General features: G+C 40.2%; 1 protein-coding gene across 1 annotated transcript in view; it reads left to right on the top strand.

The window, feature by feature from the left end:
- WDFY4 (WDFY family member 4) overlaps nucleotides 1–16,535 on the top strand; it is a 113,464-nt gene that overhangs the window by 22,073 nt on the left and 74,856 nt on the right. Inside the window, exons 13-25 of the mRNA XM_053948975.1 lie at nucleotides 350–564; nucleotides 1,452–1,552; nucleotides 2,508–2,715; nucleotides 2,977–3,053; nucleotides 3,746–3,964; nucleotides 4,964–5,148; nucleotides 8,162–8,393; nucleotides 10,310–10,461; nucleotides 11,047–11,158; nucleotides 11,270–11,460; nucleotides 12,974–13,126; nucleotides 13,481–13,554; nucleotides 14,353–14,514. Coding sequence (XP_053804950.1) covers nucleotides 350–564; nucleotides 1,452–1,552; nucleotides 2,508–2,715; nucleotides 2,977–3,053; nucleotides 3,746–3,964; nucleotides 4,964–5,148; nucleotides 8,162–8,393; nucleotides 10,310–10,461; nucleotides 11,047–11,158; nucleotides 11,270–11,460; nucleotides 12,974–13,126; nucleotides 13,481–13,554; nucleotides 14,353–14,514 — 2,081 coding nt within the window. The remainder of the gene's footprint in view (nucleotides 1–349; nucleotides 565–1,451; nucleotides 1,553–2,507; nucleotides 2,716–2,976; nucleotides 3,054–3,745; nucleotides 3,965–4,963; nucleotides 5,149–8,161; nucleotides 8,394–10,309; nucleotides 10,462–11,046; nucleotides 11,159–11,269; nucleotides 11,461–12,973; nucleotides 13,127–13,480; nucleotides 13,555–14,352; nucleotides 14,515–16,535) is intronic.

Genomic DNA, 16,535 nt, shown 5'->3' with positions numbered 1-16,535 from the left:
GTGTTGGTCTTGGAGTTTCTGCCTAATAACCTGCCCTCGGTGGTAGTGCCTTGTTTTTGAATGACAGCTCATTGTTTTCTTCCTTCACTGCCAGAGAGATGAGGCAGGAAAGCTGAGCTGTGTTTGGCCAGGCAGCTGCTCAGATGAATAAATGCACACTGTTTTAGTGCAGAGCTTGATGGAAAGCCATGCAGTTCTGCTTGAGCCTCTTGCCTTAGGGGCTTCTTTTCTGGACCAGATGTTTACACTCAGGGATTTGACAACTGAAAAACAAATTAAAACAGAATAAATCAGTTGTCCTATACAGTTTGGTTCCAGCTCTCTGGCTTTACTTCTGTGCTCATTTCAGCTTTCCCAGGAAATCCAGTGTGCTCTGGTTGATCATATCCAGTCCTTGGTGAAGTCAGAGAAGAGTCGTCAGGTGATGTGTGAATCTGGCCTGCTGAGCACAGTCATAACCTCCTGTCAAGATGCTTTCTGCAGTGACAGTCATCCCCTGCACCTGCCCCTCACCAGGGTGTTTGAGAAGCTTGCATCACAGGCTGTTGAGCCACATGTGTTAAGGTATAAGGTTGTATCTAATGGAAGCAATTTGCTTTAATGGTGCCATTTTTTGCAAAGTTTAGAAAATAATTAGATGCTTCACGTAGTGCTCTAATTCAGCAAGACTCAGCCTTTTCTTTCAAGTCCCAGTTAATCCTCCTTTCTCATTGATTGCAGGATATATGCTTAAATCACTCCTGAAGATGGTATGAGTCTGTAGTGTTCTGCATCATCTCTGCAGGGGTTATAAAGCCATTTATGAATGAACTAATTAAGTCATTGCAAAACAAACAGGGTTATTCTCTCCTAGTATTTATATGTTTTCTGCAGAGTAAAAATTACTCTCTCATGTCTCAGATCCATGTCAATGACAGATGCAAAAATATAAAGTGCAATCTTCTTCCTCAGTTGCTATTTCCAGTTTGAGGTTGCACTTTCTTCATAAATGCTAACAAGTGCTAGACATTACAGTACCTAACAGCTACCAGAGTGCAGGTGAATTTAACTGTTCAGTGGAAGACTGTATTTCTTTCATTCAAATTTGGAATAGGATTTATAAAAAAAGCACTCAATGAAAAACCCCAGCCAACAGATTTTTTTTTCTGAAAAATTAGGGCTATTCAAAAATATTGATGAAGAAAAGCAATCTTTGATTCTTTTTTTCCAACAGGAAAACCTTGAAAGGAAATGTAAAGCAAGCAAAATATTTGTGCTGCTACAATGGAAAGCATTTCTTCTGTTCTCTTTGAGATGTCTTTAAAATTTGGTGTTCGATAAAAAAATCATTCTCCAGAAGTCCCTGGAGAGAGACTCTATTTGTATGATTGCTGTGACTCCAAAAGTGTCTGGCTTGTTTGCCTTCCTTTTTTTAAATGGCTTTTTATTTGGGGTTTTTTTTTTCACATTAGGCAATTTTTGTGGTTGGGAGGTTCTCCGTTACTACCTTCTAGGCCCAGTGTAAACAAGACCAAGGTCCTTTCCTGTCAGGGGAGTGATTCAGCTAATGCAGGTAAGCACACAAATGAACAGCCTGTTGCTGATACAGGGGCTGAGTCAGAGACGTCTCTGAAATGACAGGAAATGCTGTTGAGTAGGTTGCTCTGAGACAGTCACTGTGAAGGTGGAGTATGCCTAGAAGATTTTCACTGGGTATTCCCCAGATTGGGTGGTACTTGACCAACACTGAGAGCTGATCCAATGGCCAGCACAGATCAAATTAAATCTTTGCTCAAGTTAGATGCTGAGTATAGACTCACATTTTGCTGGATCAGACATGGACATGGTTTATAAAAACATTAATATTCTACACATCAAGGACAGTGTCTCCTTTGCTTGCAGCATATTTTCCTGTGTTTTATAGACAGAAATAGAATAAGGATGGGAATAAAGAACACTGCTTTTTGTAGTCCCTAGGGATATCCTAGTAATCTACCTTGCTTATGCAGGCTGTTTTCCATCTGAGTCATTTCTCTGCTCTAATGTATTTTATAGATGAGAGGCTGCAGTATTTGGTGCTTAAATTAGTCTCATGCCTGACACCTGATGCAGTATGGTCTGTATTTGGGTATTATGTTCTTTGCAGTCATTCTTCAAATCCTCTCCCATGTGTTGCTTGTGACTATTCTGTTACAGCAGAGTTGAATGAATGGTCTTTGTACAAGAAAAATGAAACCAATGGGTTGGGGACATTTTTTAGTAGGGTGAGTGCTGGAGTTGCCTGAAGATGTGTGGGAAGAAAATATGGCAAAACTATGGCTATAGCTCTCCTGACAGCCTCCCATTTTGAAATGTCTTCAGTGCAATATTGTTTTGTATTGCTGTAGGATTTCTGTAGCCTGCTGAGGATGTGTTATCTCAAGAGCATGAAGTGATGTGCTGAGTAGGGCCTAGAATATGGGTAATACCTGTGGCTGGAAAAAGACTTGCAGACACTGATCTGGTTAGGCACTATGTTAATCTTTCAGGTTCAGAAGAGAGTGTGGTGAACAGTAAATCTGATCCTCAGACTGTTGTGCCTGTCAGGACCTCTCCTTGGCTGTCTAAGGGATCTGCACTGGCACTCCAGACTGCCATGAGTCTTATCTCCATGACATCCCCTCGGAACTTCCAGCTGCACAGCACTGCTTTAGCTCCGTCGTTTGTGGAGTTTGACATGTCCATGGAAGGCTATGGGTATTGCTGCTGTTGCTTTTAGCTGCTCTGGGGTCTCCAAACCCTTACTCTGAACACAGTAACCATTCACTTCTCTCTTCTTCTTAATCTATGGTACCCTATGGCTGCCTTCCATGCAGCAATGTTGCCAATATATTTTGTTACTGTCTTATTGCTGACAGCCTGCTCTCTGCCTTGCCACCATGATTCTGCAATACCAGAAGTCACTGGTGACCCTCAGGTTCTGTTTCTGATGATGGGTTCTTGCTTGCTTTTTTATAGGTGTTTATACCTCCCTACCTTGGCCACTGTCATGGGATCCAGTGCAGACCAATCTGTCTCAGGAGGGACTGGCATGGGTAAGTGCTGTGACTCACCTACAGCTTGCTAGGAGCACTGAGTTCTCAGCCCCAGTGAAAACATTCAGCAGCTGTAAGAAAGGGCAGCACATAGGCTGTGTGCTCCAAAACACTTCTATCTCTGTGTCCCAGACCAGCTCTGAACTGTAGAACTTGTAGTGCTCAGCAAAATGGGGAATTGGATGCAGCTTCGTAGTGTGATGAATTAATATTAGCAATACAAATTTAAAGCAGGCTTCTAAGAAAACAGTCTTAATGAGTAAGAGCCACCAGATTTTAGGGTAATCTTCTATGGAAGGAATAGGAACTGTCCCTTAATGGAATTCTCCTATACAACAAAATCCTCTATTGGGTGAACTGGGAAATGGTTGTACCTTTAGCTTCCTGAATTTTTGTGAAATTTGAGAACTTGTTGCTGGCTCAGAGACTGCTAATTCATCTGCTCCACAGCATGGAGATCTAGTGCTCATTTCTCATCAGTCAGCTTTATGTCATTTATACATGTGCACAGATCATATGTGCAATCTCTGTGATATTGAATACAGGCAACGAAGTCCAACAGAATAGAAGTTAAACCCCATAATCTAATGTTGGTTCTTCCATGGTATGGAAGAATGAAACAGAAAGCAGTTTGCTAATGGCTGCACAAGAAAAGAAAACTTCCTTAATACTTCTTTTGTTCCTATCTACAGGCAGCAGAACGTTCCCTCCCTCAAGTGGCCTGACACTGTCCTGCTGGTTCCTGGTTAGCAAGTTTGATTTGATGCACCACAGCCACCCACTTCGCTTCCTTACCATTGTGAGGCACATGTCAAGAACAGAGCAAGAATTTGTTTGCTTTTCTGTAAGCTTCTTGCCACAGGACCTTTCTTTGGTCATTTCTACAGAAGAAGTGGAATTCCAGCCACTTGGTAAGGCTCTTTTCTGTCAAGTTGCAGTGCTGTGTCCTCTTGTTATCTGGAATTTTTCATTAATAAATTTCCTCTTCTTTGAAGTACCCAGGATATTAATGAGGTTTCTCTTCAGTTTTCTTCTTGAATCCAGTCATGATTGTAATTGTTGCCCATGTTTAATTTTTAAGTTTGCTGTAGGCATTGTGAATTACTGCAATATTCAGTGGAAAATTTTCAAGTGTCACTTATATTGTGGTGTGCGGTTGTGGAGACTGGGCATGAACCAGTCAGCTCTGTGTGACACTAAGCAGGCTTGGAGAGTAGGACTGAGGATTTGGGGAGTGGTCCAGCTTCCCAATGAAACAACTCATTTTCTCTCCTTGCTTTCAGAATGTTTTCTATTATGCCAGTCTGTTAATATTATTCCCTGTTGATATTTATCCCCTTTTCCTTATTGAGTAGAGTGGGTACTTCAAATGTAAATGTGATTGAATATTTCAGAGGAGGTTGGAAATGGAGTGGAAATAGTAGCTGGGACTTTTTCATGCACAGCTGACATTGTGTGAGTGCTCTGATTGCCTTAGAGAATAATAAAAATTCCAGCTTGCCTTTTTTCATAAAAGCTACAAATTAATATGGAGACTTTTATCATCTCATGGATCTGCTAGGAATTTTTTCTCTGTGTCAGCTAACTCTGTAAATACACTGAGTGCTTCTCCTCTTAGTGAATATGTTGGGTTTGTCCTAGTTCAGGGTAGTTTTGCAGCATCAAGGCAGATAGCAGGTGTTATTTGGGAGGGTGAGACATATACTGGAGGGATCTTGAGAGCTATGCAAGTTGTAGGTCCTGATAACAGACCTTGGGCAGTGTTTTTAAGACATTAGACGTAATAGCATCAAATCACACTCTACCCACAGAGTGTCATGTTTTTTCTGTCACATTTGTAACTTGTGTTCCAAAGGCAGGTGAAGATGAGAAACTTTCTGTTGACTTTTCCCCTTTTTTTGCTGTTACAGATATTATGGAACCTGAGGGTGAGGTTCTAAATCCCTCCCCATTTCCAGGGCAAGTCAAGTTTGGCTGTGGCAAACTTCTCGTCACTGGCCAGTGGCATCATCTCACAGTGACAGTTGCTAAGGAAGCAAAGAAGAGCTGCGTTGTGTCTGTTTATATAAATGGTCAGATGCTTGGCTCCGCAAAGGTAAAGGCTCTCTGCATAGATCTTGTGCCTGACTTTTAACTTGCATTGCTTTTTATTTTCATCTCCCAGCACACCTACAATGACTTCTCAGTAATTATCTGAGAAACTCAAAGCATGGTGATTCACACATGTAACACCTGCCACTGTGCTCGGTGTGAGTGGAGTCAGAAATCTGTACAAAACAGGGTGTACTTCTGCTGCTTTTCAGAAGTATGTTCTCAGCTTATACTGATGCTTTGAAATAGCTCTCCTCTCCCCCTCAGCATGTAGATAAACCAGGGCAATTTGTGTGGTGATGCTTCTCTAGAGTCAGGGGTACCTAACTTGCAGGTAGCTCAGGGTTATGTTGCTGAAATTCAGTTGTACCCTTAGGTCAAAATTTTCTGAGTTTACTAGTGATTCAGAGGATCTATCAGTTTAAGCCCAAGATCTGCAGAGGTTGCCAGCTCTAAAAAGTACTTCATATCAAGGTGTGGCCAGAGAGTCCTAAATCAAGGAGGACTTGGTTTTAGGCTAAAACCTGCAAAGGTGATGAGTTACGCAGAGAGTCTCCACTCTTTCTTTTCAAGAAAGTTCTTGAAAAGTGGAAAGGTCACAGCAAAATAAGCTGCTGTGACTGGTCAGCTCTTTGCAAGAATCCAAAGGTGGGAGGAATTTCCTCAAGCATCTTATTTGGTCACATTTCAAGCTGTCCTCTTTCTCTTGCACTCTTTGCACAATCAGGCAGTGGTCTTTTTCCTCACTAGCACACTAAGCACTCAGGAACAGATAAGTGTTCCTCTGGGTTAGTTGTTCAGTGTGTGAGATGATATCAGTTCATGAGTTCATTGCTAATATTGGTGTACTGGTATCTCCCCTAATATGCAATTTCTTGTGATTTTTGTTGCACAGCAGTCAGTTCTCAGGTTGGATGAAATAGCAGGCAAAAGTAATCCAAATGTACCTGAAGGGTTCATAATCTATGAGATAAATGAGAATAGCCCCTGGTTTCTGTTATTAATATCATCATGCTCCTGGATTTGCAGTTAGTCTCATACTATTTCAGAGATCTGATTTTTGGATTTTGAATGCAGTGTAGAAAATGCAGCCTGTTCTTTCTATTATATCTCTGGTTGGTGTGGTGGATTTTTGGTTTTTGAGTAGAATCCTTTTATGAATTGAAACTTGCAACCTTGGTCTCCTTCTTTTTGTTCCCATATTTTAATTCAATCTCAGCACGTGCAAAGCTCACTTGTGTGTTTTATTTTTCCCCTGTAAACACAACCTGTTTAATTCCAAATATTCTCTTTCCCATACTTGAGAAAAATCATCTGTCTTATAAATGTCTTTTGGGACCTATATCCATTTCAAGAATGAAAATTTAATTTAATTTGACTTTCTTCAAATGAGACTGAAAGTCATCAATAAAACTAGGCCTAAACATTGCAAGAATTCACAACAAGTGTGTTTAACATTCAGTGAAAGAGCTTATATAAATAAAATAATCCTTTAGTAAACAAAAGATTGTCACAATGTTGGGTTCACTGACTTAATGTCATCTTGATCTGATATGTACAGTGAAGAGATTGCCTCTTGATATGTACAGTGAAGAAGAGATTGCCTAAGAAATTAGAAATGGACAAGGTTTGTTAACAATACCAAAGGCAATTTTTAGTTGGTGGAGCTGGAGTGGGATGTGTTACTGTGCTGCATCAAGTCTAATATTTATTCACTGAAGTGTCAGCTCCTGCCTCTTAATATTGACCATCCCTGTTTTCTAAATCTCAGTAGTCAGAGACCAGTAAATGAATGCTTGGAGTCTCCCATCCTAACAACAATTTGTTAAAAACAGGGCTAAGCCCCAAAGTACACTATAGTTTCTCTCTACCAAAAAAAATCCAACTACTTTCTGTTAAAGCTCTCTACAGTTAAATAAAATAATAGACTCAGTTTAGGAGGCCAAATCATTATTTTGGTACCAAAAATAAATGGCCCTAAACAAATAAATGTTTCCTAAACAATGTTAGCTCCACTGAAATTTACTGATGCAATTGGACAATCTACACTCTTCAAAAACTGCTTATTCTCCATTTATGCCAGTACAAAGTAACTGTAACTTGTCTTTCTGTGTTGAATGTCACTGTCAGGATTATGAAGTTAGGAAAGGAAAAATATGTTTGAAGTCAAGGCAGGGTTTTTCTTTGCCAATACTTAAAATTCTTTTGATTGTGTTTTTGGAACAAAAATTAGGCTTAAACATTCAAAATGCTTATGTATAGAGTACTTCTTAAAGTCCAATTTCTGAACAGTAGTTTATAATTGTTGTGGTGGGTTGACCTTGGCTGGATGCCAGGTGCCCACCAAGCAGCTGTATCACTCCCCTTCCCAGCTGGACAGAGGAGAGAAAATAAGGTGGAAAATGACTAATAAGTTGAGATAAGGGAGTTTATTAAAGCAGAAGTGAGTTTTCATGTGCACAAGCAAAGAGAAAAAAAATAAATCGGTTTATTTTCTACTTCAAATCAGTGAGTGCTGTTGAGCCACTTCCTGGGAAGCAGCGCTTCAGCACATGGAGCAGTTGCTGTAGGAGGCAAGCACTGTAAATCACGAATTCCCTCCCTTCCTTCTCCTTTCCTTAGCTTTTATGCCTGTGTTGATGTTATATGGTATGGACTATCTCTGTTGTTACTTTGGGTCAGCTGGCCTAGTTGTGTGCCCTTCCAGGATCTTGCCCACAGCCAGCCCCTTGATGAGGGGAGTGTTGGAGAGCTGATGCTGAAGCTGCCAGCTCTGCTCAGTAATAGCCAGAACTCAGGTGTGTTGTCAACCCCTTTGTAGGTCCCAGTGCAGAGCACAGCACTGTGAGGGCTGCTGTGGGAAAAGGAGCCCCAGCTCAGCCAGGCCCAATATAATTGTGTTGCACAGCTGAGACTTCAATGAGCAAAGAGGTGGCAGGCAGTACCTTGCAGAAACAAGACTCCAGGGCACCCTGAGGTGCATTGGATCCCCTCAGTGAACTCTTCCTCTGTTACAGATGCAGTATCTGCAGCCTTTACCTGGTAGCTGTGTTTCCATGGAGCCCTCTTCCTTTATTGATGTCTATGGGTACATCGCTACTCCTCGGATTTGGAAACAGAAGTCCTCCTTGACCTGGCGCCTTGGTCCTACATACTTGTTTGAAGAAGCCATTTCTGTGCAAACCATAGAAGTTATTATTAAGCTTGGTCCTCAGTATTGTAGCAACTTCCAAGCAATACAGCTTCAAGGTATGTGGCAATTCTCATACCCACCACTATTTGTTTGTCAGGGCAGTGTTATTTTTATTCTTGTATTCTTCTGTTAGTGTTCCAACTGTGTCTAGAGATCACTCTAAAAGTCTGAAAAACTGCATTACTGGATGTTGTACAAGATTGTAGTAGGATACACGAGGATCTTGTAACATACTGTGAATTGGAAAGAAGGGTAGGAATCAAGCAGCAGAGAGAGATGAAGAGTAAAGAGGGACAACATGTCCTGAGTTGCAAGATTGTGATTTCTGTTGGACAGACATTAAAACAGAAGCTTTAACTGAGACATTCTGCATTAACGGTACTAACAGGAGAAAAAAAAAAAGGCAGAAAGAGAAGTATGGAGTTTAACTGCAAATGCCTGCAGAATGGGAGACAGGGGCAGGGGAGTAAATTATGTTCAATTTAATGAAGAAGCTTTTTAACTAAAGTATGCTGTTAGCTTCAATTATTAAACAGACAGACAAAACATTTCAGTTATTGATTATTGTTTGTTCAACAAGTAGTGCATTCCCCTCTGTGCTAGAGCTTGGGATGAAATGGGATGGTCATTTCTCATTTGAAAATAGCAAAATAATCTTTCTTGGTCATGCTTTAGCCTAAAAGAATGTAAAAAGACTGGCTGAGAGTACTCCTTTAGACAGAATGCTGTCAATCCACACAAAAAGCTGCAAGTCAAGTGTGGGAAGGGGTTGTTGAGAGAGAAATGGTGTCAAAGTATAGCTCTGAAATAAAAACATTACCTCTGTAAGTCAGAATTATTTGATTTTTTGAATCATTGAGTCTTTATGAAGTCTTCTGCATAGCTCTTCCCAGATGGACTTCAGTACTAATCATAGGTTGTGGCCATGTGACTCTCCCCTGTTTAAGGGAGATCACTGAGCAACATACAAGATGTGATCTCCTAATTGTGAAATGATCTCACTCTCCCTATTTCCATCAAAACACCCAAAGGAACTTCGGCAAATAGAAATTTTGACTTAAAAAAAGCTTTACACAATCCCCCCAAATACTACAGTTAGGGTTTTTTTTTTCATTAAAATGGATTTATGACCTCGTTGCAAACAGCAGTGGGAATTTTTGGCAGTGTTGTGTCTTGTCTCCCCACTATCTCATTGCTTCTTGCTAATCAGCTGCAGTTGTACAGAGGCTTAGTCTGCAGACCAAGTCCTGCTGGAAGGGAAATGGTGACAGAGTCTTGAGGCATTTTATTTATAATTAATCTTCATGTGGTTTGTGAACCAATTTTTTGCCTAAAAGGGCTGTGTTACCAGCACTAGTAAGCAGTTTTGTAAGTCAGCTGTTTTCCCAATCTATAAAACTGTCAAGAACACAACTTGACCTTTTTTTTAAGAAAAATACACGTAGTTTTTCCAAGTGTGAGAAGGAATAGAAAATTCTTTAAAGAAATACATAAGAGAATTTAGTACTAAACTGCTGAGCCTGGTACTTTTAAGAAGCTTGCCAAATGTGAGTTGGCAGCTCTGAACTTTTGCCTCTGCTCTCCTTCCACACAAATCTTTGCTTTGAGTACCCCAATGAAGTTCCCAGAAACACAGAAGGCCTCTGAAATGTTTTCTATGTCCAGAAAGTTTGTTTATATTGTGTGGACAGAGAGAGGTTTATTCTGGACATTTCTGAGCTTCGTGAGATGTTATGAGAGGATATAGAATCAAGGCAAAGCGGTTATCGGAGCACACAGCCAAGCACTGGTGATGCGAGCTGCCATGGCCTATGTTGCAAAGGATGGATGCTTTTTCCTGATTATAGTTACGACAAAGTAAAATTATTTCCTAAAGATCAGTTTCCTCCAGTTATTTTTCACCTGCCTCTCTCCTGTTTTGCATATTGAACAGTGAACTTCCTTCCAACATTCACAGTCTTTCTTGTTTTAGGTGAGGACCAGTGCAGTGATCATATCATCGCACCTCTGGTGGCAGAAGATAAGATTTCTTTTGGAATCAATGCCGTGTGCTCATCTCTCACTACAGTCCAAGATATAAAGAGCTCTTACAATGAAGTGGATGGTCGGCTGATTGCCAAAGAGGTCACAAATTTCCCTTTCTTAAACAAGTTTTCTGTGGCTTCTAATCAGTTTCCTAGAGCCAAATTTCTGACTTTGTCTTGCCTGTGTACCTTCAGAGATATATCTTTTTTTAACTTTTTTCCATTCCTTAACTTTGTTCTACTCATAGGTTAACTTTTTATTCCTTTCCTTTTATTTTTTATTTCCTCCTTCCTTTTATTTTTTATTCCTCTCCTATGGAGAGGAATAAATTGGACAGTGTGAGCACAATGTGAAAAACATTTTTTTGAAACAGGAACAGAAGCCATATTTTTCAGGTTTTATGATAATTTGTTTGTCTGTGTTTTCTTAATGCCTTCACAAGGACTTTTCACATGCTATTGTAACATTCTTGCTAATACCAGGTCTATTGATATGTGAAAGTAGTGGCATTGTGGGATGTTATTGGTGGGTGAATATTTGTCCTTACAATCAACTTTTTCATGAAAAAAGACAGTTTTCATAGTTTACAATTATTTAAATAATCTAAAGTATTAGAGCATGCATTTTTTTTAGTGTCTCCGATACTACCAAAGTTTTTCCTAAAGTGCCTTTTATCTGTTTTAGATTGGGATCAATTCTCGGGACAGTTCAACTCCAATATTCCTAGCTAAGAATATTGCTGGACACCTCTCAGGTTCCTTGCGGACTATTGGGTCAGTTGCTGTGGGCCAATATGGTAAATGCACTTGTCTTAACGTTTAATATTCTTTTAAGAGTGGAGCTATATTCTGTCCAATAATAGATTGTCTGTGTAACAACCTGAAAGAGTAACACTGCAATTTCCTAGGGGTAAGAGTGTTCCAGTCCTCCCCAGCAGCTACCAGCCTGAACTTCATTGGAGGCCCTGCCATTCTCCTGGGTCTCATTGCTATGGCCCGTGATGACCACACCATGTATGCAGCTGTCAAAGTCCTGAACTCCATCCTCAGCAGTAGCCCCTTGAGTGGAAAACTGATGAGGCACATCCATGGGTACCAGGTAGACAAACTTTTGTTCATTCTGGTTATAGTCTTTCTCTTGTAGATATTTATCTCCAAATCTATCAATGGGAATGAACCAAACATATCCTGACTATAGCCACTTGTGGTTGGAACTTAATAAGTTAGGAGGGGGATGTAGGATAGTGCTCTATCTCCTGTGCTTACAGTCCCTGGGAACCTCTGTAACAGTTTTCTGCTGAAGGAAACGTGAGGACAGATACCTCTTGGTCAGACATGATTTAACAAACTAAATAAGCCAGTGCAGCAGATTTGTGACTGACACGCTCTTCACCTTTTACCAACACACTTGATCCCACACACAGAAGACCACTTCTCAGGCAGCTTTTCTTCCTCCCCTTGGCTCATACAGCCTAAGACTCCTCTTTACGGACTGCCCAGTGTAGGGCTGACAATGAATTCCTATGGCTCAGTCTTCACTGTGTATGAGGAATTGTGCTGATATAAATAAGTCCTGCCTGAATTGCATTGATTAGGTCTGTCCCAAATTAATCTTTAAACCTGAAAGCTATGCAGATGTAAATATGCAGATGCTTGTTGTGTGTAAAATCTAAATATGTAATATTGGATGGATTGAAGCTCAAGTATGAAGTTTCAGTTTAGTATAATTTACTTTGTGCTGTGTACGTGAAGCAGAGAACTCTGAAGGAACAGAGAAGACTTTAATATAGAAGGTTCCAAACAAGACCCTTAACATTAGGGTTTCATTAATGATTTATTATAAACGTTCCATTTTCCCAACATGCAAATTGTTCATAAATTGATCGCAATTTATATGAATATATTTATCCTACTTAGATATTGCTTGCCCAATCCTTTCTTGTAGGTCAATGCCTGTCTTTATATTGTGTAAAAGCTGTTCCTTTTAATTTTTTGCTAAACAGTGTTCTCTCCATGTAATTGATCATTATATTGCAATGGAGTGAAGCTTTTTTTAACAGTCAAGTAATAAATGTGTCTTGATATGTATTTTCCAATTAATTTCTATTCTTCCCAACCTGTTCAAAATGTAATGTTTTTCTGAACATTCTTCTCACAGTGTGGGGAAATTGTTGGATAATCAAAGGTAGCCTCAGCTGAGAAACTTGCAATGTTTCACAAATGTTTTTCAATTGAGGAGGTAAAAATTAATATTTTTAAAATTAGCACCATTTGTAAGCAATTAACAATGCATCCATGAAGACTAGCATAGGACACCTACCATGGTTATTTACAGTTATATTTGTCTGTTGCTTTTTAAAAATTACATTCAACATAATATGACATATATTTTCCCCCTGTTCAATGCTACAGAATTGCCAAGCTCCTTCAAAAATTCATCCTTACACTTTCTGCACAAAATTTTATGTCTGGACTGAAATCTTCATTTTCTTCATGATGCTTATGCAAAATGCATGCATGCATGACTGCTACATCTGATTAAAGTATATGTTGGTCTTGAATTAAATACAGATTTATACTTGGCAGGTACTTACTCAGTCTTCTCTTTTCAGTTGCTGAGCTATCTTTTGAAGAGAAAAACTCAGCTGCTAAACAACAGGATTTTACAGTTAATGTTCTCCCTAGTGGGCACAGCTGAGCTGGGCTTTGAGTCTTCCGTCATCAAGAATTATAGTGCATTCCAGTATGTTCTCTGCAACTTTGAGGTAAAACGGTTCATGTTACTCTGTGGCTTTGGCTGTATTAAAGATGCCTTTATAGTACAAGATTTGGTTTGTTCATAGCATCTCCTGGATCCAATATTTGCGTATTGTGCATTATCAGACTGTGGGCCCCCCAGGTTTGCAGGAACCCTCCTAGGGGGTCTGCTCCTCAGGGCTAGAACTGGAGCTACAGTTCCTTGCACTAGCAGGGACTTCCCAGTGCCTGCAGGCTGCATTACAGAAACACTGAAAGTTTATGATCTCCTCCCTAAACTGGTTTTAACTTTTTCTCTGATGCAGCTACTGTTCTCACAGCTCAGCAGAGCAGTAAAACCTCTGCTTTCCTTTGTCTTTCAGCTTTGGATGAAAGCACCAGAAAATCTTGACCTTGTTCTTCTTTCCCATCTTGTGGAGATCTTGCAGTCTTCCAGGTATAAACTTGTGTTTGAATCAGAAACCTGTGGGACAAACTCATCTGTAACCTGAAGATGGAACTCTGTGGTGGATATGAAGGGTCTAATCCCAGTTGGAATCAGAGGATTCCTGTGAATTCACTGAATCATTCCAGTATTGCTCTTTCAAGCCTGGAATTAATGATTGATCAGGGCCAGTCTGGGAAAAGATATCTGGTTATCTGGTTCATGTGGAACAACTGCTGTACAATGCAAGTTTAAATATCTGCTGGGGGGGGAAATCTTAATGTTTGAATTGACTATGAAATAATTTTTTAAAATATATTATTGAAGTTGTTTTAAAATGAAAACACAACCCTCTTATCAATATTCTTAATCATCTGGACTGGAGCTAAATGTATCTAAAGAGACAAAGCATGGCAGAGAGACTGAGTAAAGATAGATTCCTGCTTTTTGGTAGCAGAAAGCTCTGTGCAGAGCTGTCTTTTGCCCCTTGCTAAGTTTTACAGGAATAGCATTTTTTGCTACCAACTCGCTGCTTGAAAATGCAATAATGTTTCCTCGAACTTGTTGGAATGCAGCAGTTTCTGGGGAAGAGAAATTTCTCAGAGAAGAGTAGAACACACAAAGTAGTCTTCTGATCTCCATCACTGACACATGCTCAATTTGTCTAACAGTGTTTGAAATGTTATAAAGACAATATTAGAAGCCAAAAGTGCAAAGTATCAGTCAATCTGAGAATCCTTTTTGCTAAAACTCTGCAAATTTGGTCAGTTCCAGTAGAAGCTTTTAATAGTCCCTGTGCTTTTTTTACAGAGATGCAGGTCAGAATATTGCAATTGCCTACCAGGTGCAAATGGTGCCCAAGCTTGTTTTCCTTTTCAATGATCCTGAAATCAGCAGCTCCAAGATCACTGTGGCCTGCACTATTTTGTCCCATCTCTTGCAAGGATACTTTAACACAAGGGATGTTCTCAGGTAACCCTCAAGGTCTATGGCTTTCCTCAAATTTCAGATGAGCTATACTCCTGCTAGAGCTGGAGAGAGCTCGACAGTAGAGCTTCCCCCACATTGTCTTTGGCAGAACACCAGGTCTTTGGCAACTGCAGGATCCCCTGGTGAAAAACTTTTCATTCACTCCAACTTTATATTTGTGTGAAGGTGAATTGGGTGATTCCTGTTATAATGGTGGCACAGACAGTTCTGTAGGTATGACTGGGATTACTCAAATATGTACTTAATATTTGGTTTCATTAAAGCCTTGTCCCTAAAGTATCACTACAGTATTACAGTCTAGTCCCAAAGAACTGTGTACCTAATCCTAGTGGTTTGGCTTATATCCCAGTAACAATCCTTTTTGTTCCTGAATTTCAATCAGTTGTGTTAGTCAGGATTTCATGAAGCATAGCATTTAAATCCTTGTTTGCTCTTCATAGAATGCAAGCACTGCTTCATTTTATATTCCCAGCCTAATTGTATCAACCTGCAACATATCAACTGAGGAAGGTCCACATAGTGCTGTCTTCAGGCACCTAATTCTCAGGGAAATGCACTGCACAGATGAAAGCTCTGTTTTTAATAAAATGTAAAAGCAGAGTGGCATGTCAAATCAGTGGACTCTGCCTTTTGCTCTGTTGAAGAGTATAAGTACCTCTAATAGTTAACTATTAGTTAAGTTTAAGGAGTAATCTAATACATGAACTTGGTGTTTTCCAGCTCTTTTGTGACTGTGTGCTCCTGGATATATGTTATCTATATCTATATTCCTACCCTGGGCTTGTAGGAATTAGTCTGTTCTTTTTTCATATAGCTGGTGAGACAGGTGAGAGTTGTGGATTTAGTGTGTCAAATTTGTTGTGTTGTAAGGAGTGTGAATGAGTATTTTTTCTTAAATAATCTTTTTTTGTTAGTCCATGGTAATATGATTTGTTTTCATGCCCATGAGTGCTGAGAGTGGACAGAGACAGCACTCTGTCCGTGTCCTTCTAACTCCAGGACTGCAGAGACTGTAACAGGCTCTCAGCAGCACTGAGAGGTACTGGAGTTTCTGCTGGTCCCAGATTTGGACTTCTAGAGGGAATTGCTGTGTGGGCTATTCCTGCAGAACAACTGGTGTTCTGTCCCTTAAGAAATATCCCTCTTGTGGGCAGGAGGAGATTGTGCACTTTCACTAAATGTGTATATATCACATTAATCTTTCTATCCTTAGAACCAGGTAATGTGTCGAAGCAAATTATGGGTGTAAAAAGGGTGCCAGTCCTCCTCACAGTGAACCTGCTAAGGTTTCTCTGTTCTCCTCTGTATGCTTGGAAACCAAGTGGTGATAACAGTGATATTAGAATGCCACAGGCTGCTCAGAATCTTTCATATAAACTGAATGCTTTACTCAGTTCCTTTCCTCTTGGTGAAAAACCTTTAAAGTAGATAGAGAAAATATTTTCATAGCAGAATATATTTTACTTTGATTTGTCGATAGTTTCAGCCATCACAATATAAGAAAGATAAGCTATTAGAGAGCATACAAAGAAGGGCCACGAAGAGCCTTGAGGGGAAGCCAGATGAGAAGTATCTGAGTTCACTTAGTCTGTTTAGCCTGGAGAAGAGACTGAGTGCAGACCTCACTGCAGTTACAGCTTCCTACTGAGGGGAAGAGGAGGGGCAGGCACTGATCTAATTCTCTGTGGTGACCAGTGACAGGACCTGAGGGAATGGCCTGAAGTTGTCAGGAGAGATTTAGACTGGATATCAGAAAAAGGTTCTTCCCCCAGAAGGTGGTCAGGCACTGGAACAGGGTCCCCAGGGATGTGGTGACAGCACCAAGGCTGACAGATAAGCAGTGTTTGGACAATACTCTCAGGCATAGGTGTGACTCTTGGGGTATCCTGCTGAGGGCCAGGAGTTGGGCTTTGATGATCCTTGTGGGTGCCTTTCAACACAGCACATTCTGTGACCTTTTAATTTACTTCCTACTTTATAAAGTTTTCATCCTGTTTCTGAAG

The sequence above is a fragment of the Vidua chalybeata genome, chromosome 8 (genome assembly GCF_026979565.1).
Source record: "Vidua chalybeata isolate OUT-0048 chromosome 8, bVidCha1 merged haplotype, whole genome shotgun sequence".
Lineage (NCBI taxonomy): Eukaryota > Metazoa > Chordata > Aves > Passeriformes > Viduidae > Vidua > Vidua chalybeata.
This window is presented reverse-complemented; position numbering and strand designations above follow the sequence as displayed.